The 25,350-nt window shown below is 38.7% G+C and overlaps 2 protein-coding genes across 12 annotated transcripts in view; both read left to right on the forward strand.

Moving 5' to 3' along the window:
* Positions 1-25,350, forward strand: part of LOC133648204 (protocadherin beta-16-like) — a 191,420-nt gene that overhangs the window by 63,890 nt on the left and 102,180 nt on the right. The window contains exon 1 of one of the 11 annotated variants that reach the window (XM_062044050.1): positions 11,985-14,413. The exons of 9 other annotated variants lie outside the window; for them this stretch is intronic. In XM_062044050.1, coding sequence (XP_061900034.1) covers positions 12,032-14,413 — 2,382 coding nt within the window. In that variant the 5' untranslated portion in view covers positions 11,985-12,031. Of the gene's footprint in view, positions 1-11,984; positions 14,414-25,350 lie in introns of those variants that run through there. One more of the 11 variants, XM_062044055.1, reaches the window with a different exon arrangement.
* On the forward strand, positions 322-3,044 carry LOC133648066 (protocadherin beta-16-like). Its single transcript, XM_062043847.1, has one exon. It carries the CDS (start codon positions 648-650, stop codon positions 3,042-3,044), a length of 2,397 nt encoding a protein of 798 aa, XP_061899831.1. The 5' UTR covers positions 322-647.

Below are 25,350 nucleotides of genomic sequence, written 5' to 3' on the forward strand. Positions count from 1 at the left end.
TGACTCTCCTTTAGAGGTTAGCATGTTTTAAATTGGGTTTATATCTTTCCTTTTATTGAGAACAAACTGCATATTATGCCTCCTGATATTTCAGTACTCTGGACAGCAACACTAGACTTTTTTTTCTTTTTTTTCCCCCCTCACTTTGTTTTTTTTACAAGTTCACACATGGATTCAATGTACTTTTTGTTTGCCCTGATAAAACATCACTTTTAAATAATAATTTACTGAAATAAGTGCCAGTTATGAGTCAAAATAGCACTTTATCACGGCATATTACATGTTTACATTTTAGTCAACAGCTTTTTTGATGGTAGCTCATGAAATAAAAAGCCTCTTATATTTTTAGCCCTTCTGCATGCAGTTACACAATGTAACCTCTAAGGGTCGCTGTTGGCCGCGTCTTAAGTGGTGTAGGGTTTAGATGTATTCAAACGCACCCTCCGTGAGCTCGCAGTACGGAAAGGACATCGACACGTAATGCAGGCTCCAAGATAGATGAAAAGAAAACACCATCGGATTATTACCCTGGAATATTTTCATAGTCATTTTGATTTCATCCCAGCTGGGCTTTGTTGCGTGATTGCGGTGCAAACGGGACGCAGTGACCATATTTGGGGTTTGGAGGGAGGCGCATTGTTTTAACAATGACACCACAAGTGCTGCCGTTTTTCTCCCTCCTCTTCCTCGCTCCGGTGCTCGGACATGTCAGCTACACCATCCCAGAGGAGATGAGCAAAGGATCCTTCATCGGCAACATAGCTCAGGATTTGGGCCTGGATGTTAAACGCTTAGAAGGAGGGAAAGCTCGCATCCACACGGGAGACAGCGCTGACTACGTCCAGCTGGACAAGCGTAAAGGCGTGCTGGTTATCAACGAGAGGATGGACCGAGAAGCTGTTTGTGATCGGACCACGCCTTGTGTGCTGCATTTCCAGATCGCGTTAGAACAGCCGATTGAAATATTCCCTGTGACTGTGGAGATCACGGATATTAACGACAACGACCCCGTGTTTGAGAAGGAAGGGAGGGTGTTGGAGATCAGCGAGTCTGCTGTTGTGGGCTCTAAATTCCTGTTGGAGAAGGCGGTAGACCCTGATATTGGTTTGAATGGACTTCAGAGCTACACGCTGCAGCCTAATGATCATTTTGTGCTTAAATTACACAGGCAGTCTGACAGTGGTAAGAAAGTGGAAATGATTTTACAGAAGCCGTTAGACAGAGAGAGAGACGAGTTTGTGACGCTGCTGTTAACTGCACAAGATGGAGGAGAGCCGCAGAGGTCAGGAACAATGCAAATTCAAATCAACGTACTAGATGCTAATGATAATGCTCCTGTTTTTACACAAAATGTTTATAAAGCTAGCATAAAGGAAAACTCCCCGTCTGGTACATTAATTACTAAAGTGAGTGCTTCTGATGCAGACAAAGGCTCAAATGGGGAAGTCAGCTATGTGATTGGAAACAGCATGAGCAGCATTTCCAAATTGTTTCACATTACTGAAGATGGGGGGTTTATTTTGAAAGGGCGTATTGATTACGAGAAAGCCCAAAAATATGAGATTGATGTCGAAGCAGTTGATCAAGGAGGTCTGTCGGACTCCAGCAAGGTGATTATTGATGTAGGCGATATAAATGACAACACTCCTGACATTAAAATGATTTCATCATCCACCTCAGTGGAAGAAGATACGCCTGCTAGCACAGTAATAGCGGTGATGAGTGTGAACGATCCAGATTCTGAAGAAAACGGGAGAGTTAGTTGTGCCATTAATGAAAATACACCATTTAAAGTTGTATCTTCAAGTAGTTTTTACAGTATTGTAGTGGACGGTGAATTAGACCGAGAGAGGTCGAGTGAGTATAACATCACAGTGATGTGCTCTGATGAGGGAGTGCCCTCCCTCTCCAGCAGCGTCACTCTCACCTTACACATCTCAGATGTGAACGACAACGCACCTGTCTTTGAGAGGAGCTCATATGAGGCCTCCATTGTAGAAAACAACACTCCAGGTCTTTCTATATTCACAGTGAAAGCCAGAGACGCTGACTGGATCCAGAACGCTCGCCTCTCTTACATGCTGGAGGACTCCTCTGTTAACGGAGTGCCAGTCTCCTCATATGTGTCTGTTAGTGCTGATAGTGGAGTCATCCATGCAGTGCGCTCTTTTGACTACGAGCACCTGAAAGACTTTCATTTCCGCGTCAGAGCTCAGGATGGAGGTTCTCCTCCCCTCAGCAGCAACGTGAGCGTCCGCGTCCTGATCCAGGACCAGAACGACAACGCCCCCCAGGTCCTGTACCCGGTCCAGACGGGCGGCTCGGTGCTGGCTGAAATGGTGCCTCGTTCAGCAGATGTGGGCTACCTGGTGACTAAAGTGGTGGCTGTTGATGTGGACTCTGGACAGAACGCCTGGCTCTCCTATAAAGTGCACAAAGCCACAGACAGGGCGCTGTTTGAAGTGGGCCTACACAATGGAGAAATAAGAACTGTCCGCCAAGTCACTGATAAAGATGCTGTCAAACAAAGACTGAGTGTTCTAGTGGAGGACAACGGGCAGCCCTCTCGTTCAGCTACAGTCATTGTTAACGTGGCGGTGGCGGACAGCTTCCCTGAAGTGCTGTCAGAGTTCACTGACTTTAGCATGCACGACAAGGAGTACAATGACAAGCTGACTTTTTACTTAGTCTTGGCTTTGGCTGTAGTCTCCTTCCTCTTCATCACCTGCTTGCTGCTCATCATATCAGTCAAAGTGTACAGGTGGAGACAGTCTCGCGTCCTCTACCACTCCAACCTCCCTGTCATTCCATATTATCCACCACGTTACTCAGACACTTTGGGGACAGGGACTCTCCAACACGTGTACAATTACGAGGTGTGCAGGACCACCGACTCCAGGAAAAGTGACTTTAAGTTGGACAGAGCTGCTAGTCACAACGTGCTGGTGATGGACCCCAGTTCTACAGGAACCATGCAGAAGTTACACAGTGAAAGGAACATCCTGGATGAACTTGACTCTCCTCTAGAGGTTAGACTTTGTTAATTATTCTTTACAAATACACAGGTAGGCCTTGATATTTTATGTTGGCATTTGGCAAAAAAATATATCATATACCAATCAAAAATGATATCCATTTTAAAGAGTGCCTCAGTCTCACCTAATTTTGTCAGTGTCAAACAATATCTCTTTGCACACTTGGCAGAAGTATTTCTAACCACATTTGAGCTTATTTCTGTTGTACATGCCCAAAGAGTGTATCGGTTTAGTTTATTTTGAACATGCAAAATTCACATAGCAACACATCACCTTTACATGTATTAAAACGTGTTCAAACTTAACAACAAACAAATGTAAACTACTAAGGTTGTGCACCGAAGGTTGCATCTGTTAAAAGAGCAAAATAGCAAGCGCAATCCATTTATTGTGTTTGCCTTCATGCATATACAGCATGCTTACTAATATGCAGATGATCAGAACATGCAAAATGGGCTGCTGAGCATTTAGCACCTGTTTAATGATGTGTGAAACCTGAAGGGGTTTTTATGTCTTTATTTAGCACTTTTTACAGATTCATGCAAACTGGCACAGTTACGCAAATATGACTTTGGCCGTTGTGACGAAAAGGCTTTCGATCTAATGACAGATGGAGATAGAGAATATTTTATGCGTACGTCAACATATTTGCATTGTCAGGAATACAAATAGTAGAGACATAGCATTTAGCAATTCCATTTTTTAACTGCTGGATGACAAGACTGATTTGCAGCCAGTATAAAAAAAAAAAGCATTTCCATAACTTCTATGAAAAGTCTTCCATAGCAACATGCATTTTCTTGCGTCTGGATCATCCCAAGGCATCACCACAGTCAGAGCCTGATTTACTAAAATCCAAATACTTTGTGCTAAACAACGTGTGAAAACAATAACATAGTGTGTACTATGTGTGGATGTGTTAAGTGTGTTTTACTTAGACTGTGTTTGCAGTTTAAAAATGTTGCAGACCACCTTATTTAAATGAGTATTTTGCATGCATACGGGACTTTTATACCACGGAGCCACTTGATCATTTACTGCACCTTCATGTTATCATGCACCTACCTGTGTGCGATGTGTTGAACCAGCAGCATACATCTATACTCAGTAACACCTTTTATGAATCCAATCTAGACAACGGAGACATATGCACACAGACACTTGATTCTGTGTGCTAGGAGTTTGGCTCTCCACATCAGCACATTCAGGCCCGGCCCTAACCAATCTGGTGCCCTAGGCAAGATTTTAGGTGGCGCCCCCCCACATCGGCAGTGAAGTGTATATACTCACAAGAAACCGAATAGCTTTGTCTTTGACCTTTTTTTTTACTTAAAGAAAGCAAATTAACAATCAGAATAGATAACAAGATAAAAAAAAAATATGGATAAATAAATGAATACAAAAAATTAAAAATAAATATATGAAATACAATATTTTTTACATACATAAACACAAAATAAAACGTGTCAACAAGTTGCATAAAATAAATTAAAAATACAATATAAATAAGGCACTGCACAAAACAAGATATCAAACCAGTATGACTTTAACAACTATATTACAAAAAAAGGGGATCCTACAGAGTTCTCTATTTGTGCTTTTTAATATTGCATTAACTAGAATGACTTACAAATGACTGTACACCAGGGAGTACTGTAATTACCTAACGTTACATTATTTTCCATAACAATTTAGCCCCCTCCACAATATTAACCCGACGTTAAAACAGAACTAGCTATTTATTGATTAGCAATTGCCGAATCATGTAACATTAGCTTAATGCTAAAAAGCCAGGTTACTATCACATTCTGTAACAGACAAATAATTTAATGTAGGCTAACGTTACCTACCTGCTACCTCTGTCTTTTTCTCGTTTCTCCTCTTCTTTTCTCTTTTTTCTTCCCTGGGCACCTGACAGTTTTGGCCGTTTTGACATCTTGTGTTGATTTTTTTGATGTGGTGACGTCCAAAAAGAGTCATGATACGGGAAGGGAGGGGGCGCACCGTGCCGGGGGAGGGGGGGGGGGGGGGGGGGGGCGTAATGTTGTAACAAATAATGTTTCTATTAAATAGGCTTTACTTTGCATTTTAATTAACGTGGGATTATTTTATGTATTTAGAAATAGTAGTACCAAAAATTTATTTTATTATTATTTTGTTTTTCCTCCAACATTTGTGGCACTGGCGTGGCGCCCTCTGATGGACGGCGTCCTTAGCATTTGCCTATACGGCCTATGCCACTGGCCGGCCCTGAGCACATTGGTGCGTCTGGAATGACTCAAACACAAGAAAATGCATATTTAAAGACGTCTTTTGATGTAGAAGATATATTAAATAAATGTATTTCTATGTCTTAAATAAATAAAATGCTAACAGACACCAAAACGCATCACTTGAATGTATTTGAATTAACCCCTTAAGACATCTACTGCAGCAGCTGTACAATTATAAAAGGACATTTGCTGAATAGAAAATATGTTTAATATTTTTATTAGTTCTGTCAGTCCAAATATGTTGAAGCCCACACGTAGCTGTCCATCGTCTGTCTTTGCAGCGCGAGCTCCTCTGAGGGAACTCTCCTGAAGGAATCAATAAAGTACTATCTATCTATCTATCTATCTATCTATCTTTTCTCACAGCCGTGTGCGTCTGTGTCAGACAGCACATCATTTTCACACATGCTAACTAACATAGAGCTCCCAAAACGTTGACGAGTGTTGATGATTCACATTGCGCGTGCTGTTAATTAAATATATTTGCAGTTTCTCCTCCCAGTATTGTGGTCGTTTTGATGCTCAGCATGTATTCTGATATCAATGAAGAAACGCTCTTTTTCTGCTTATATAACAGACGCAATCCAGTTAGTTTAGTACAGGGGTCACCAACGCGGTGCCCGCGGGCACCAGGTAGCCCGTAAGGACCAGATGAGTAGCCCGCTGGCTTGTTCTAAAAATAGCTCAAATAGCAGCACTTACCAGTGAGCTGCCTCGATTTTTTAAATTTTATTTATTTACTAGCAAGCTGGTCTCGCTTTGCCCGACATTTTTAATTCTAAGAGAGACAAAACTCAAATAGAATTTGAAAATCCAGTAAAATATTTTAAAGACTTGGTCTTCACTTGTTTAAATAAATGCATTAATTTTTTTACTTTGTTTCTTAAAACTTTCAGAAAGACAATTTTAGAGAAAAAATACAACCTTAAAAATGATTTTAGGATTTTTAAACACATATACCTTTTTACCTTTTAAATTCCTTCTTCTTCTTTCCTGACAATTTAAATCAATGTTCAAGTAAATTTATTTTTTTTATTGTAAAGAATAATAAATAAATGTCAATTTAATTCTTCATTTTAGCTTCTGTTTTTTCGACGAAGACTATTTGTGAAATATTTCTTCAAACTTATGATTAAAATTCAAAAAAATTATTCTGGCAAATCCAGAAAATATGTTGAATCAAATTTAAATCTTATTTCAAAGTCTTTTGAATTTCTTTTAAAATTTTTGTTCTGGAAAATCTAGAAGAAATAATGATTTGTCTTTGTTAGAAATATAGCTTGGACCAATTTGTTATATATTCTAACAAAGTGCAGATTGGATTTTAACCTATTTAAAACATGTCATCAAAATTCTAAAATTAATCTTAATCAGGAAAAATTACTAATAATGTTCCATAAATCCTTTTTTTAATTTTTTCAAAAAGATTCGAATTAGCTAGTTTTTCTCTTCTTTTTTTCGGTAGAATTTTCAATTTTAAAGAGTCGAAATTGAAGATAAACTATGTTTCAAAATTTAATTGTCATTTGTTTCGTGTTTTCTCCTCTTTTAAACCGTTCAATTAAGTGTAAATATCATTAATTATTAATAATAACATAGAGTTAAAGGTAAATTGAGCAAATTGGCTATTTCTGGCAATTTATTGAAGTGTGTATCAAACTGGTAGCCCTTCGCATTAATCACTACCCAAGAAGTAGCTCTTGGTTTCAAAAAGGTTGGTGACCCCTGGTTTAGTATGTGGCATAAAGTTTGCACATGTCTTAGTACACGCAAACCTTTGGTAAGTCAGGCCCTCAGTGCCAGCGTCTTACAGAGCTTAACTTTGTCATGCTAAAAAGTGTGTTCCGTTGTCTATATCACACTGAAGGAGTACTTCTATGTTGTCCGGAAAAGGTGGCACAGGTTATTGTCTGCTGCTGCATGTTCCACAACACAGCAAAATGCCACGGTTTGAAGCATGATGCCATGAATGCGCACTAAATGACCGAGTGACAGGCGGTAGTTCACACAACATCCTCGTTTAAATTACACACACTTTTGCACTTATCATTTGCACACGCACTAATACTAAGTCACTCTTAAAACGCTCACTAATACTACGTGCATCTTTTTCAAGTTTGCTCATTCTGCTTAGTGCTTGTTATTCTAGATCTAATCAGGCCGTTAGTGTCTTGCAAAAGTATTCACCCTCCTGTATTGACTTTGATAAATGATACATTTAAGTTCCATTCATATTTTTTTTGTTCTGTACTCTGCTCTTTCCATAGTTTAAGTCCACATGCTAAAATATGTTTGTGTTGCGTGTGCTTCCAAATGTTGTATCTCACCTCTCGTTGAAAAAAATGGTGTAAATTATTAGGTAGCAGTTTATTGTTTGCTTTGTGCAAAATTTCATAGCTGTTTGGAAATGTACTACATCTGTAAATTTAAATAATGACATGTAATGAAACAAGTTTTTGTTTCCCAAACTGACTTGTTTGTAGTACAGTTTTTTGTAGTATAGTTTGTGTAGTACAGTTGGTGAATGAAGTGCATTCTTGTAGTTGTTTCCCCATATCTTAACATAATCATTTGAATACGGTGTACCACCGGAAAAAAAACTAAAATAATTGTTTCAGAACATGTTTTGCTCTATTCAATATTGAAGTCTTTCTTGCCACTTCATGATTGTGTATATTTAATGTGAGAAATCTAGCGCTTTTTGCCTTTTGATACATGGTATGGCATGCTCTAAATCAGGTAAATCAGGCGCGCCCACACACTATATATATATATATATATATATATATATATATATATATATATATATATATATATATATATATATATATATATATATATATATATGTATATATATATATATATATACACTACCGTTCAAAAGTTTGGGGTCACCCAAACAATTTTGTGGAACAGCCTTCATTTCTAAGAACAAGAATAGACTGTCGAGTTTCAGATGAAAGTTCTCTTTTTCTGGCCATTTTGAGCGTTTAATTGAGCCCACAAATGTGATGCTCCAGAAACTCAATCTGCTCAAAGGAAGGTCAGTTTTGTAGCTTCTGTAACGAGCTAAAGTGTTTTCAGATGTGCGAACATGATTGCACAAGGGTTTTCTAATCATCAATTAGCCTTCTGAGCCAATGAGCAAACACATTGTACCATTAGAACACTGGAGTGATAGTTGCTGGAAATGGGCCTCTATACACCTATGCAGATATTGCACCAAAAAGCAGACATTTGCAGCTAGAATAGTCATTTACCACATTAGCAATGTATAGAGTGTATTTCTTTCAAGTTAAGACTAGTTTAAAGTTATCTTCATTGAAAAGTACAGTGCTTTTCCTTCAAAAATAAGGACATTTCAATGTGACCCCAAACTTTTGAACGGTAGTGTGTATATATATATATATATATATATATATATATATATATATATATATATATATATATATATATATATATATATATATATATATATATATATATATATATATATATATACATATATATGTATACGTTATGGGGCGGCATGGCGTAGTGGGTAGAGCGGCCTTGCCAGAAACCTGAGGGTTGCAGGTTCGCTCCCCGCCTCTTACCATCCAAAAATCGCTGCCGTTGTGTCCTTGGGCAGGACACTTCACCCTTGCCCCCGGTGCCGCTCACACCGGAGAATGAATGATGAATGAATGAGTTGTAAAAATGAATGATGGGTTCTCACTTCTCTGTGAAGCGCTTTGAGTGTCTAGAAAAGCGCTATATAAATCTAATCCATTATTATTATTATTATTATATATATATATATACATATATATATATATATATACATATATATATATATATATATATGTATATATATACATACATATATACATATATATATGTATGTATATATATATACATATATATATGTATATATATGTATGTATATATATGTATGTACAGTATATGTGTATATATATATATATATGTATGTATATATATGTATGTACAGTATATGTGTATATATATATATATATATGTATGTATATATATATGTATGTACAGTATATGTATATATATATATATATATATATATATATATATATATATATATATATATATATATATATATATATATATATATATATATATATATATATATATATATATATATTGCTTTTATTTATTTATTAGATGCATTTTACTGAATATGCACAAGCACTGTTTTGTTATGTGATAATGCCTTTTATACTGTTTTTGTTTTTTTTAAATTGTATGTCTACTTGGACGTTGGAACCTGCAATAAAGCTTGATTGATAAAGGGCTAAAAAAAACAACAAATCTTAAAAAGTAGATATGATGGTTTGTCCAACCTCTCAAACTAAAGCTGAAAAGTTACACTTCGATCACACATGTTTTTTATTAAATTCTAGACCACATTGCTCGTGTATGAAAAGAAGTACCATGCAAAGTCTGTCATTGCCCAAATTCGTCTGCCGGGGCCTCTCATTCCAGCACCATGGAGAGTGACATGCCTCTTTCTTTTGTTCTGTTGCCTCTTGCACGTCTACATCATTTATATGACATGTGCAGGCATTTATATGTGTTGTATGCAGCATTTCTATAGTAGTCTGCATTTTGCAAGTTTTATATTCCTAATATAAAAAAAATAAATCATATCTAACCATCGTTTTGTTTTGTTTTGTTTTTTTCTTGCTCATGCAGTTTAAAGGACATCTGCACACGTGTGCAATGTTGCAACGTGAACTCACAGCGCCGCTGCAGGCCTGCGTGTGTTAGATTGAGCCCAGACTCAACACTCTTGCCATCATTTTAGATCAATCTAAACTCCAAACATCTCAGAACAAGCTAGTCAGGTTACTTCTAGACCTCCACCCCAGATCCCACCTCACTCCTACCCACTTCTCTAAAGTGGGCTGGCTCAAGGTGGAGGACAGAGTCAAACAACTTGCACTGAGCCTAGTCTATAAAATCCGCTACACCTCCCTGATACCGAAGTACATGTCAAACTACTTCCTTAACGTAAATGGCCGCCATAACCACAACACCAGGGGGAGCTCCACTAACCACGTTAAACCCAGATTCCCAACTAACAAAGGTCTTAACTCATTCTCTTTCTATGCCACATCAATGTGGAATGCGCTCCCAACAGGTATAAAAGAAAGGGCATCTCTATCCTCCTTCAAAACCGCAATAAAAGTTCACCTCCAGGCAGCTACAACCCTAAACTAACACCCTCCCCGGATTGCTAATAATCAAATGTAAACAATCAAATGCAGATACTTTTTCTTATGCCTTCTGATCTCTCTCTCTCTCTCTCTCTCTCTCTCTCTATCTCTCTCTATGTCCACTACTTGATGTCCATATCCCCCCCCCCCTCCACACCCCTGATTGTAAATAATGTAAATAATTCAATGTGACTATCTTGTGTGATGACTGTATTATGATGATAGTATATATGATAGTATATATCTGTATCATGAATCAATTTAAGTGGACCCCGACTTAAACAAGTTGAAAAACTTATTCGGGTGTTACCATTTAGTGGTCAATTGTACGGAATATGTACTTCACTGTGCAACCTACTAATAAAAGTCTCAATCAATCAATCAATCAATCAATCAAAGAGACGCGACCGACGCACGCTTGCCGCAATCGCTCGATCACCTCTCTGGATTATCATTCGTCTTTCATGTTTGGAATATTCGTTTGTTCTAACTTTCTAATCAAGGAGGACGACGTTTGTTTTGGCTTTCCGGCGCATCGGAAGGAACGATGAGGGGGCAAGTTGTGTGGTTTCTCCCGCTCCTTTGTGCCTGCGCGGTGCTCGGGCAGGTCAGCTATTCCGTTCTCTTGTGGGCAACATGGCGAAAGACTTTGGTGTGGACGTGAAAAGGCTGAAAACGGGAAAAGTGCGCATATTCACCACCGACAGCCAGCAGTATGTGGAGTTAAATAAGGAGCGAGGGCTCCTGGTCGTCAGGGACAGGATGGACAGAGAGGCGCTGTGCGGCGAGACGACGCCTTGCGCCTTGCATTTGCAGGTCATTTTAGAGAACCCCATGGAATTCTACAGCGTCACGGTGGAGATCGCGGACATAAACGACAACCCCCCAGAACGACGTGCAATTTACAATCAGCGAATCCGCCGTGGGTTGGGGCTAAATTCATATTGGACCGCGTGGTTGACGCGGACGTGGGTTTAAATGGATTGCAGTCGTACAAATTGGAACCGTCCGATCATTTTGTTGTGAAATTACTTGATCAGGCGGATGGAACAAAGAATGTGGAGATGGTGTTGGAGAAGCCTCTGGACAGAGAAAAAAAAACGAGCGCTTGTCTCTTGTTCTCACTGCGGTGGACGGAGGAGAGCCGCGAATGACAGGAACAATGCAGATTTTAATTACCGTTTTAGACGCGAAAGGAACATCCTGGATGGACCCGACTCTCCTCTCGAGGTTAGCATGTTGCAACATATCATATTTGCTTATTTTGTCTGAAATAACTTGTATATACAGCACAGTGCTGCCATTCATCTCATTATTACTGAGCTGCAGTACCTATTTTAGTCTCTAAGGGCCGCTGTAGGTTAACATAAGAATATAACCAATTTCAGACTAAAGTGTGTGCTCCTCTCTGCAGTCTCATTCAGTGTCGTGCAACACATCGACAGACAAGCTCCTTTTTTCTCTACTTTTGAATTTGTGGAAGGATTTCTTTAAGATGTGTCGTTTTTTACTGTTTTCTTGGAGGCTGCTGTTTTTCTGCGTGCTTGTTGCAGACGTGGCCGTCGCTCACGTCCGCTACTCTGTGCCCGAGGAGATGGCCGTGGGCTCCATTGTTGGAAACATCATGCAGGATTTAGGTTTGGATGTGAAGAGACTGAAATCCGGGCGTGGCAGAATATTTACAGAGGACAGCAGTGAGTACGTTGCTCTCAGTTTGGACAAAGGGACGCTTGAAATAAAGCAGAGAATAGACAGAGAAGAGAGGTGCGGCCAAGTGTCTCCTTGCTCTTTGCATTTCCAAATCATCCTAAATAACCCCATGGAGCTCCATCATGTCGATGTGGAGATTATTGATATAAATGATAATGCTCCTCTGTTTACAAACAGAGAAATTCATTTTGAAATTAGTGAATCAGCTGTAAAAGGGGCTCGTTTTTCACTGGACAGTGCCAAAGATCCAGACGTGGGCTCCAATTCCTTACACACATATAAGCTCAGCCCTACGGATCATTTTAAAATAAACATACTCTCTCGTCCTGATGGCACCAAATATGCTGAAATGATACTGGATGCTTTGTTAGATAGAGAAAAACAGGAGGAGCACAAGCTGACTCTGACTGCGTATGATGGCGGCGACCCTCCGAAATCAGGCTCTGTTAGAATAAACATCGTTGTAGTGGATGCAAATGACAATGCACCAGTTTTCAGCCAGTCTCGGTACAAAGTAACTGTACCTGAAAACGCTCCCAGGGGGACAAAAATATTACAAGTAAGCGCCACAGATGCAGATAAGGGGGAAAACGGGGAGGTTGCATATTCATTCTCCCGTGATATGGCTTCATCTGTGTTTAATATCCACGCAAATACAGGAGAAATTCATGTAGTGGGTGAGCTTGATTACGAGAAAGTCAAACAGTATGAAATAGACGTGGAAGCGACTGACAAAGGAGGTCTGAGAGACACCAGTAAGGTGTTCATTGAGCTTGTAGACCGAAATGACAACGCTCCGGTCATAAGCATCATTTCACTCTCCAATCCAATACCGGAAGATTCCCCTTTAGAAACAACAATAGCCATGCTCAACATTAAAGATTTAGACTCTGGCGCCAACGGTCACGTGAAGTGCTTCATCCGCCACGATTTGCCCTTCAAAATAAAACCCTCGTCGCTTAATTTCTATAGTTTGGTGTCTGACGACGCGTTGGACCGAGAGACGGTGCCGGAATATAACGTAACGATAACGGCAACAGATGAGGGCAGTCCGCCTCGCTCTGTTAATAAAACTATTCATCTTAAACTGTCGGATGTAAATGACCACGCCCCGGTGTTTTCACGCACGTTTTATTCAGCGTCCATCACTGAGAATAACACGCCCGGTGCTTCTATTGTCGCCGTCAAAGCCCGCGATGAAGACTCGGGCAACAACGCGCGTCTTTCTTATTTCCTCGAAGACAAACCACTTAACGGAATGTCAGCGTCAGCTTTTTTCACAGTCAACGCAGAGAGCGGGGAGATCATGGCCGTGCGTGCTTTTGACTACGAGCAAACTAAAGAGTTCAGCATCCGCGTCAGAGCTCAGGATGGAGGCTCTCCTCCCCTCAGCAGCAACGTGAGCGTCCGCATCCTGATCCAGGACCAGAACGACAACGCCCCCCAGGTCCTGTACCCGGTCCAGACGGGCGGCTCGGTGCTGGCTGAAATGGTGCCTCGTTCAGCAGATGTGGGCTATCTGGTGACTAAAGTGGTGGCTGTTGATGTGGACTCTGGACAGAACGCCTGGCTCTCCTATAAAGTGCACAAAGCCACAGACAGGGCGCTGTTTGAAGTGGGCCTACACAATGGAGAAATAAGAACTGTCCGCCAAGTCACTGATAAAGATGCTGTCAAACAAAGACTGAGTGTTCTAGTGGAGGACAACGGGCAGCCCTCTCGTTCAGCTACAGTCATTGTTAACGTGGCGGTGGCGGACAGCTTCCCTGAAGTGCTGTCAGAGTTCACTGACTTTAGCATGCACGACAAGGAGTACAATGACAAGCTGACTTTTTACTTAGTCTTGGCTTTGGCTGTAGTCTCCTTCCTCTTCATCACCTGCTTGCTGCTCATCATATCAGTCAAAGTGTACAGGTGGAGACAGGAGCGCCTGTTTTTGAAGTCCAACGCGGCACTGCCGGTTATTCCGTATTACCCGCCGCTTTACGCTGACGTAGACGGCTCCGGCACGTTGAAGCAGGCTTTCAGTTATGACGTATGCGGAACTGCGGACTCCCGGAAGAGCGATCTGAAGTTTTCCCGGCAATTCAGTCAAAACACTCTGAGCGGTGACCGCACTCGAACTGTACCAAGGCAGAAAACTGATTTGGATAATTTTCTGGCAGAGGTGAGATCAATAGAAAATCATATTCTTCTTGACATTATCTATGAAGACGCTGCTTACTTACTATTTGGAAGTATCTGTCCAGAAATGTAAGTTATCAGTATCAATTGTTTTGTTTTGAAATACAGTACAAGCCACAATTTTGGACACACCTTCTCATTTAATAGGTTTTCTTTATTTTCATGACTATTTACATTGTAGATTGTCCCATCAAAACTATGAATGAACACATGTGGAGTTATGTACTTAACAAGAAAAGGTGAAATAACTGAAAACATGTTTTGTACTGGCTTCATGAAACCTTTTCACTTTCCAGTTAGTTAAACAAGAAGTCGCAGACGTCAGGATGAGTTGGACCCGTTTTTATATGGCAGGTGTGAAACTATAACAAACAGATACAGTATAGGTGCATCAGTATACATTAATAATGCAGCAATTATTAATTAAAGCTTAACATAAATCATATACTGTCTCATTACATTGATATGAGCCAAAATAATGCATTCAAAATAAGACTTGTAAATAGTTCCTTAAACATTAAATGAACTACTTAAATGTACTACTTTCTAACATATATTCTATCTAAACATCATTTTTTACTGCAATACTCACAGGGAATGCCTTTATGAACTCTAACACAGCTGCAGAACAGAACAACATGCCGTCTCCGTGGTCTGAATCACATTACATCATCATCTCTGCGCAGCACGGCCAGGACACTCACTTCCTGATTCTCTTAAAGAGCCAGTGCACACAATACTAATGGCAGAGCCAGAGCATGTTTTGTATTCTAGTTTCTTCAAAATAGCCACCCTTTGCTCTGATTACTGCTTTGCACACTCTTGGCATTCTCTCCATGAGCTTCAAGCACACCTGTGAAGTGAAACCCATTTCAGGTGACTACCTCTTGAAGCTCATCGAGAGTGTGCAAAGCAGTAATCAGAGGAAAGGGTGGCTATTTTGAAGAAGCTAGAATATAAAACATGTTTTTAGTTATTTCACCTTTTTTTTTGTTAAGTGCATAACTCCACATGTGTTCATTCATAGTTTTGATGGCTTCAGTGACAATCTACAATGTAAATAGTCATGAAAACAAAGACAACACATTGAATGAGGAAAAGGTGTGTCCAAACGTTTGGCCTGTGTCATCTTGTCTTTCCACATTGTTCAGAAATAATAGGGAAACTAATGGTATTTGTTTACTTATGTAAGCATAATTAGTTACAACTGACTAAAGGCATTTTTCTTTTGTCATCCTATCACACACGTTCATTTTACCTACTGGAACAGAAAGCTTTAATGTTATGAAACGTGACAAAAATAAAGGTATAGCTACTAGTTATTGTGCTATCAAATGCAAAACAAACAATATAAGCCATCAACTTAAATAATCACATTTTCCTTCACGTTGGTATCATTCAAACTTTTTGTTTTGCTTGCTGCACTCAGTCGGAACGTTGCCTATATTACCTAATAAGCCTGATGACGTAACTCTTTAGCAATGTGATTCTACTTTACTGTTTGATTCCATCCTTCTGCCTTAACGTTCAATCATGTTTTGACTTATGTGCTCGGTTATATACGCTCCAAAGTTCCAATATAATTCATGAATATGATGTTTTTCTCTCCTTTCCCCTTCATAGTTTGGTCATACTTACAATCGTGTTTGTTTCTATTTCCTTATCAGCTTAGACGGTGCTTGTGGACAGGAGTTACCTGTTCTATTTCTCTGCTTTTTGCAGTTAATTGACTCCATGTTAATCGTCAGCTTTTGTTTTTATACAGCTTTGAACATTTGATTTATTTGCCAACATATAAAGTACTATACATAGTTTATTTAGTGTATTATGTTATTTCACAATGATGAAATACCTGCTTTGCCCTAAAAATGAGTTATAAACATTGCAATGTTTGTATGACGTCGATGAGTATTAGGGATGTCCGATGATGGCTTTTTGCCGATATCCGATATGCCGATATTGTCCAACTCTTTAATTACCGATACCGATATCAACCGATACCGATATCAACCGATATATACAGTCGTGGAATTAACACATTATTATGCCTAATTTGGACAGCCAGGTATGGTGAAGATAAGGTACTTTTTAAAAAAGTGAATAAAATAAAATAAGATAAATAGATTAAAAACATTTTATTGAATAAAAAAGAAAGTAAAACAATATAAAAACGTTAAAATGTAATATCCGAAATTATCGGTATCGTTTTTTTTATTATCTGTATCGGGTTTTTTTTGTTTGTTTGTTTTTTTTAGTTTTTTTTTTATTAAATCAACATAAAAAACACAAGATACACTTACAATTAGTGCACCAACCCAAAAAACCTCCCTCCCCACATTTATTTCTGTTATCAATATTCTGGTTCCTACATTATATATCAATATATATCAATACAGTCTGCAAGGGATACAGTCCGTAAGCACACATGATTGTGCGTGCTGCTGCTCCACTAATAGTACTAACCTTTAACACTTAATGTTACTCATTTTCATTAATTACTAGTTTCTATGTAACTGTTTTTATATTGTTTCACTTTCTTTTTTATTCAAGAAAATGTTTTTAATTTATTTATCTTATTTTATTTGATTAATATTTAAAAAAAGGAGCTTTTCTTCACCATACCTGGTTGTCCAAATTAGGCATAATAATGTGTTAATTCCACGACGGCATACATCGGTTGATATCGGTATCGGTTGATATCGGTATCGGTAATTAAAGAGTTGGACAATATCGGAATATCGGATATCGGCAAAAAGCCATTATCGGACATCCCTAATAAAAACAGTTACATAGAAACTAGTAATTAATGAAAATTTGTAAAATGAAGTGTTAAAGGTTAGTACTATTAGTGGAGCAGCAGCACGCACAATCATGTGTGCTTACGGACTGTATCCCTTGCAGACTGTATTGATATATATTGATATATAATGTAGGAAGCAGAATATTAATAACAGAAAGAAACAACCCTTTTGTGTGAATGAGTGTAAATGGGGGAGGGAGTTTTTTTGGGTTGGTGCACTAATTGTAAGTGTATCTTGTGTTTTTTATGTGGATTTAATAAAAAAAACCAAAAAAAACCCAAAAAAACGATACTGATAATAAAAAAAACGATACCGATAATTTCCGATATTACATTTTAACGCAGGGGTCACCAACCTTTTTAAAACCAAGAGCTACTTCTTGGGTAGTGATTAATGTGAAGGGCTACCAGTTCGATACACACTTAAATAAATGGCCAGAAATAGCCAATTTGCTCAATTTACCTTTAACTCTATGTTATTATTAATAATTAACAGAGGTGGGACCAAGTCATTGCTTTGCAAGTCACAAGTAAGTCTCAAGTCTTTGCCCTCAAGTCTCGAGTCAAGTCCCGAGTCAAGACAGGCAAGTCCCGAGTCAAGTCCAAAGTCAAGACTGGAAAGTCTCAAGTCAAGTCACAAGTCCTGCATTTTGAGTTTCGAGTCCTTTCAAGTCCTTTTAACCACAGACTAATATTTTTACACAGATTGTGTATGCTTTTAAACCGCTGTATTTATTTATTAAAACAAGTGCATTTGAAATAGCAGGAAAAAAAATAGTACTGACATTGCAATTCATAATAGCACTATTAACCAGTCATTTTAATAGTTTAAACAATTTTAAACATTTAACTCATTCCTTTACAGAATAAACACATTTGCAAAAACAAGTGCAACTGTACTTATTTGTACAAAAGTGTTAACATTGTATTTCCATGGCATATTGCATTGTAACTAGTTCCACAGCAGTTTCTATTCTGTTCTTACCTTATCTCATTGATCTCATCTCATACTGTATGTGTGTTTATGTGTGCGTACACATGAAAAACATAACAAATACATGAACATAACAATGAACAGAATTGTAGTTTTTAGATGTCAGGGCCCTATGCAATATGTACACATATTCTTAATATAGTATACATTTTAATTGACCTTTATTTGACTATGTTTGTCTTTTTGTAGGTGGCTAAAATATGCTGTGCTGCTGACCGTTGTCTAACGTTATGTTACTGTGTGTGATACATTGACTAACGTAACGTTATGTTTAGGTACCTCATGCAACCCTGCTTAAAAAAATCACTTGACAAAAAGTATGAATAAGGTGGCAAACTGCAGTGGACGCAACATATTCCTGTGTTTGAAATTATGTTATAACCACAGACATCTTGTAAGTACACGCAGTATTGGTTGCTGTGACGCGAGCAAATTGCATCTTGAAGTGGTGATGAGGAGCCGGCGAACAGCCTAAACTGACAGTTGACAGGTAGAAAACAAAGATGCCGGGCTGGTGTTCAGCGTTTTCCTGCTCAAATGAGCGGACTGTTGAAAATAGGAATCGGGGGATTACTTTTCACAAGTAAGATTTAACATTAATGTACTATTGGTTGTATTTTATGAAAATAACATTACCACAGAGTTGAGAAGGAGCAAAGATCTTCAATATTTGTATGTGAAAATCACAAATAAATCTTCTGGGGGAGGATGACGCCCCTACAGGGGTTTGGTTTACAAACTTTCAGCCCCACCTAAAACAAAATTCACCAGCCGCCACTGATTATGATGCATTCTCATTTTAGGCAAAATATAAGACAATACTTTCTTAACAGTATAATTGTAACCAGGAATAAGTCTTCAAGTAACAATATTCAAATACTAACATTGTTGGACAGCATTTGGTTTTATTCTGAATCCAGTGAAACAGATTGGTGGTTTTAGCTGATATAAAGAGTTTCAGGTGTTTATATATGTTTAAGTATTTGGCAGACGCTTTTATCCAAAGCGACATACATAAAAAATACATATATAACAATCACTGTAAACATTATCATTTAAGGGAAGAATGTAATACAAAATATCAATACAAAGTGTCAAGACAGAATAAACTCTCTGCTGCTGCAGCAACAGAGATACAGTCTATAAGATATATAGATATCTAATGTATTCATACATTGTTTATGTAGGATATACGCATGTATATATAACGTAATCATATTGTTTCTTCAACTTAAAAATAGCTGACCGTTTTTTCCCTCTTCTCTGGGTTTATATTCCCAGTTTTGATCTCGGACGTCTGGTCACTTATAGCATATAAGAATATTATATTACTGTTAAGCAAACTATGAATAATAAAACATGTATCCGTTATCATAGCTACACGTATGACAAAAAAGCGCGTGAAAATGAGTGGTATTCAGTGAGGTAAAATGAATTACCGTATTTTCCGCACCATAAGCCGCACCTAAAAACCACAATTTTTGTCAAAAGCAGACAGTGCGGCTAATAACCCGGTGCGCCTTATATATGGATTAATATTCATATTTATTTTCATAAGGTTTAGGTCTCGCAACTACGGTAAACAGTCGCCATCTTTTTTCCCCGTAAAAGAGGAAGCGCTTCTTCTTCTACGGTAAGCAACCGCCCCATAGAAGAGGAAGCGCTTCTTCTTCTACTGTAAGCAACCGCCAAGGTGAGCACCCGCCCCCGGAGAAGAAGAAGCTCGCGGATATTTAATTTCATTTGTTTTTCTGTAAAGACAACAAAATGTCTCCTACTAAGAGACACGCGTACAAGGTTCCACTGGCTTTTGATATTCATGTGAACCGCACTGTGGATACAACGGGAGCACGTACGGTGAATATTCGCACCACAGGGAATGAGAAGTCCTACTGTGGTTCTAGCTTGCCATGCTAACGGCCAGAAACTTCCACCCATGGTGATATTCAAAAGGAAGACCTTGCCAAAAGAGAACTTTCCAGCCGGCGTCATCATAAAAGCTAACTCGAAGGGATGGATGGATGAAGAAAAGATGAGCGAGTGGTTGATAGACGTTTACGCGAAGACACCGGGTGACTTTTTTCACGCAGCGCCGTTCCTGTTGATCTACGACTGCATGCGCGTCCACATCACAGATGGTGTCAAAAAACAAGTGAAGCACACCGAAGAAGAATAATTCGAGGGATTTGTAGATGAGTAATAACTTCAGAAAGTGAGCTTTAAATGTTTATTTTGTGTGTTGCGTGACACTAACGTATGAGCAACGTTGAGTTATTGATGTTGCTATTGCTCTGCACTATTTTGAGTGTTACTATTTTTGTGATTGCACATTTGCACATTACATTTTGGGAGTGAACAGAGTTGTTAGAACGCTGGTTTGTAATATATTATTAAAGTTTGACTGACCTATCTGACTGTTTTGTTGACATTCCCTTTAGCGTAGCGTAGGTGCGGCTAATAGCACGGGGCGGCTAATAGGTAAACAAAGTTTTGAAATATGCCGTTCATTAAACGTGCGGCTAATAACACGGGGCGCCTTATGGTGCGGAAAATACGGTAAATGCGCTGACAGTTCATTGCTCCTGCCAAATGAATTGCACCGAGTGGAGCGGATCACCACTCCAAGATGGCGGCCCCGCGTCTCGTCTGCGCCAGTAGGCAGTAGCGCTCGATGCTGCGTCTACTTATAAGATGTCTATGGTTATGACGTTAGCAGTGAGTTTACAGCCTCACTGATTTAACTACACAGCAAATAAAAGTCATGTTACTTAGCCAATAAACGTTAGCTTATATTCAAAACTTACCCTTCTTTGTGCAACTTCAAATGTCGAACGAAGTTGGAAGTTGTTGCGTCTCCGTCTGTAATATTCGAACTGCGTGATTTGCATACGGCAATTCGTTTTTTGTAGACCAAGTCGTAGTTTTTATACCCGAACGAAACCAACTTTGGTATAAATCTTTCTCACTGGCGCGTTGTTTGGCAACTCTTGTTCATTGGTTGTCCTGCAATTTGATTGGCTGAATGCTGTGGGATGAAAACAATGTAGATCTAATTTGATTGGCTGTTGTACTGAGAGCACACACGCTGACACGCAGCACACACGCTGATAGACAGACACGTACAAAATGAAAGCAACGGAGCGCTCCCAAATAACTTTTTAAGCTTTAGGTTTTGGGGAAAGTAGCAAGTCATGTCAAGTCAAAAGGCTCAAGTCCAAGTGAAGTCACAAGTCATTGATGTTAAAGTCTAAGTCGAGTTGCAAGTCTCTTTACATTTTGTCAAGTCGAGTCTAAAGTCATCAAATTCATGACTCGAGTCTGACTCGAGTCCAAGTCATGTGACTCGAGTCCACACCTCTGATAATTAATGATATTTACACTTAATTGAACGGTTTAAAAGAGGTGAAAACACGAAAAAAATGACAATTACATTTTTAAACATAGTTTATCTTCAATTTCGACTCTTTAAAATTCAAAATTCAACGGAAAAAAAGAAGAGAAAAACTAGCTAATTCGAATCTTTTTGAAAAAAATTTAAAAAATGAATTTATGGAACATCATTAGTAATCTTTCATGATTAAGATTACTTTTAGAATTTTGATGACATGTTTTGAATAGGTTAAAATCCAATCTACACTTTGTTAGAATATATAACAAATTGGACCAAGCTATATTTCTAACAAAGACAAATCATTATTTCTTCTAGATTTTCCAGAACAAAAATTTTAAAAGGAATTCAAAAGACTTTGAAATAAGATTCAAATTTGATTCTACAGATTTTCTAGAAAATTTTTTTTTAATTTGAATCATAAGTTTGAAGAAATATTTCACAAATATTCTTCGTCGAAAAAACAGAAGCTAAAATGAAGAATTAAATTAAAATGTATTTATTATTCTTTACAACAAAAAAAATTAATTCACTTGAACATTGATTTAAATTGTCAGGAAAGAAGAGGAAGGAATTTAAGGTTAAAAAGGTATATGTGTTTAAAAATCCTAAAATCATTTTTAAGGTTGTATTTTTTCTCTAAAATTGTCTTTCTGAAAGTTATAAGAAGCAAAGTAAAAAAAAATATGAATTTATTTAAACAAGTGAAGACCAAGTCTTTAAAATATTTTCTTGGATTTTCAAATTCTATTTGAGTTTTGTCTCTCTTAGAATCAAAAATGTCGGGCAAAGCGAGACCAGCTTGCTAGTAAATAAATAAAATTTAAAAAATAGAGGCAGCTCACTGGTAAGTGCTGCTATTTGAGCTATTTTTAGAACAGGCCAGCGGGCTACTCATCTGGTCCTTACGGGCTACCTGGTGCCCGCGGGCACCACGTTGGTGACCCCTGTTTTAACGCATTTATCGGCCGATATTATCGGACATCTCTAGTGAGTATGTCTGTTTATTTTTTCATTTGTCACTCTAAATAATTTCCCTTTGTAAGTTCAATTAAATAATAATGTGTGTGTAAAGGTCTAATATATCATTAAGTGATTGTCGCTATCAGAGAGGATCACCACTGCATTAGAGATCAATGAAAAAGCTGCCATGACATGGAGGCTTCATCCCTGCTAAAAACCTTGCCACTGATTGCTCCCACATAGAAACACACCAGCATGCAGTGCACTACTTTTCTAGTGACCTACTTCCCTGCAGCTTGGTGCCACGAGACACGGGGGACGGACAAAAGCACAGGAATAGATGCAACCGATCAAAGTGTGGTTGATGTGTTTGCACCGTAATGTCATTTAACATGTGGCTGAGTAGAGAAGATAGAAACTGCTGGTGCTGTGGAGATGGAGAGGGAGAAAGCATCATGATGGGAGAGGAGTATAAAGGCAGGAAGCGGGGGAGGCGAGTGGTCTCCTGCACACTCATCGCTGTGCAGCACTCGTGTTTGTGCTGCCTGGCCGCCATTTTACTCCGCCTGTTGTCATCTTTGTCCGCTGAAATGGGAAAACATGCATGACCAGACTTGTAGTAGGCTCTCAATTAAGTCCTGTGCAGGGATTGGCACAGGCTGGGTGAGATTTTTTTACCAAGTGGTGGATTGAAAGACAAAGGGATGGTGATGAGGGAGAGGTTATGCAAGCATAAACTAGGACAGAGGCTGCATGTGTTTCACAATGGATGAAAGTAGGCTAACTATATCATTTAATGACAGCTATCAGTCCTCAAACAGCATCACAGACTATCTGTACGGCTAATAAGGTGTTGTACTTAAACGCTGTATGATGTCATCATTTTGAACATGATGCTGCATGGTTTTTTTTGTTTATTTTGACAGGGACAGTAGAATTAAACATTGCTACCCATATGTAACCAATGTCAAAGTATATAAGAATATAAGACTTCTATACAGTTACAAAATAAAAATACATTAAAAATAATTGGCCCCATTTGTCCATACTACACTAAGTTCTACTGCTCACACTTCGGATTTCCTTAAGCCACTTTTTCAGTTTTGTGGAAAGACATTTCATGTTCGACTGTGACTTTAAAGGCCTACTGAAATGAAATGTTTTTATTTAAACGGGGATAGCAGATCTATTCTATGTGTCATACTTGATCATTTCGCGATATTGCCATATTTTTGCTGAAAGGATTTAGTATAGAACAACGACGATAAAGATCGCAACTTTTGGTATCTGATAAAAAAAAGGCTTGCCCCTACCGGAAGTAGCGTGACGTAGTCAGTTGAACATATACGCAAAGTTCCCTATTGTTTACAATGATGGCCGCATGAAGTGGGAGAGATTCGGACCGAGAAAGCGACAATTTCCCCATTAATTTGAGCGAGGATGAAAGATTTGTGGATGAGGAAAGTGCAAGTGAAGGACTAGTGGGTAGTAGAAGCTATTCAGATAGGGAAGATGCTGTGAGAGGCGGGGGTGACCTGATATTCAGCTGGGAATGACTAAAACCGTAAATAAACACAAGACATATATATACTCTATTAGCCACAACACAACCAGGCTTATATTTAATATGCCACAAATTAATCCTGCATAACAAACACCTACGTGTTTGTTATGCTAGCTCCTAGCTCCTCTGCTAGCTCCTAGCTCCATAGAACACGCCAATACAATTCAAACACCTGCACAACACACACAATCACTCAGCCCAAAAGACCGTTCACCTAACCCAAGGTTCATAAAGCTTATATATTTAAACAAAGTTGCGCACGTGACGCGCACATACGGTCAAGCGATCAAATGTTTGGAAGCCAAAGCTGCATACTCACGGTAGCACGTCTGCGTCTTTGTCATCCAAATCAAAGTAATCCTGGTAAGGGTCTGTATTGTCCCAGTTCTCTACAGGCGTCTGTGTATCCAAGTCAAAAGTCGTCCTAGTTAGAGTCTCTGTTATCCGAGTTCTTCCATCTTGACTGCATCTTTCGGGAATGTAAACAAAGAAGCGCCGGCTGTGTACGTGTTGCTGCTGACTTCCCTCGCAAAATAGACGCTTCGCACCGACAACTTTCTTCTTTGCTTGCTCAGCTTCTTTCTCCATAATGCAATGAACATAATTGCAACAGATTCACCAACACAGATGTCCAGAATACACCCAGAATGAGATGAAAACAGCTATTTCGTATTGGCTTCAATGTGGAAGCCATACCCGTGTTCCCCGGGCTACGTCACGCGCATACGTCATCCTCAGAGGCGTTTCGAACCAGAAGTTTAGCGGCAAATTTAAAATGTCACTTTATAAGTTAACCCGGCCGTATTGGCATGTGTTGCAATGTTAAGATTTCATCATTGATATATAAACTATCAGACTGCGTGGTCGCTAGTAGTGGCTTTCAGTAGGCCTTTAAAGCATTCATTTGGTGAAATTGCAATTGTTCTTCAAAGTCTGTCCTTCACATGAGTATAGTTGTTGTTGTTTCAGAACCGTGCATAAGTTGTTCAGATATGCTTGGGTCATTTGTTTGTTCGTCATCAAAACACATCTTTACATTTGACTTGAACTGAATTGCTGTAATAAAGGACACATTGTCTCAAAGTTGGTTCCTGAAGCCTTACATTAATCAATACTGATCTCAAACGAGCTGTAGAAAAAAAAGAAGAGAAAAACTAGCTAATTCGAATATTTTTATGGAACATAATTAGTAATTTTTCCTGATTAAGATT

Source organism: Entelurus aequoreus, linkage group LG04 (assembly GCF_033978785.1).
Source record: "Entelurus aequoreus isolate RoL-2023_Sb linkage group LG04, RoL_Eaeq_v1.1, whole genome shotgun sequence".
Lineage (NCBI taxonomy): Eukaryota > Metazoa > Chordata > Actinopteri > Syngnathiformes > Syngnathidae > Entelurus > Entelurus aequoreus.

Excerpts from the sequence above, each read along its gene's own strand:
- LOC133648066 (XM_062043847.1), top strand. The coding sequence starts at position 648 with ATGACACCACAAGTGCTGCCGTTTTTCTCCCTCCTCTTCCTCGCTCCG.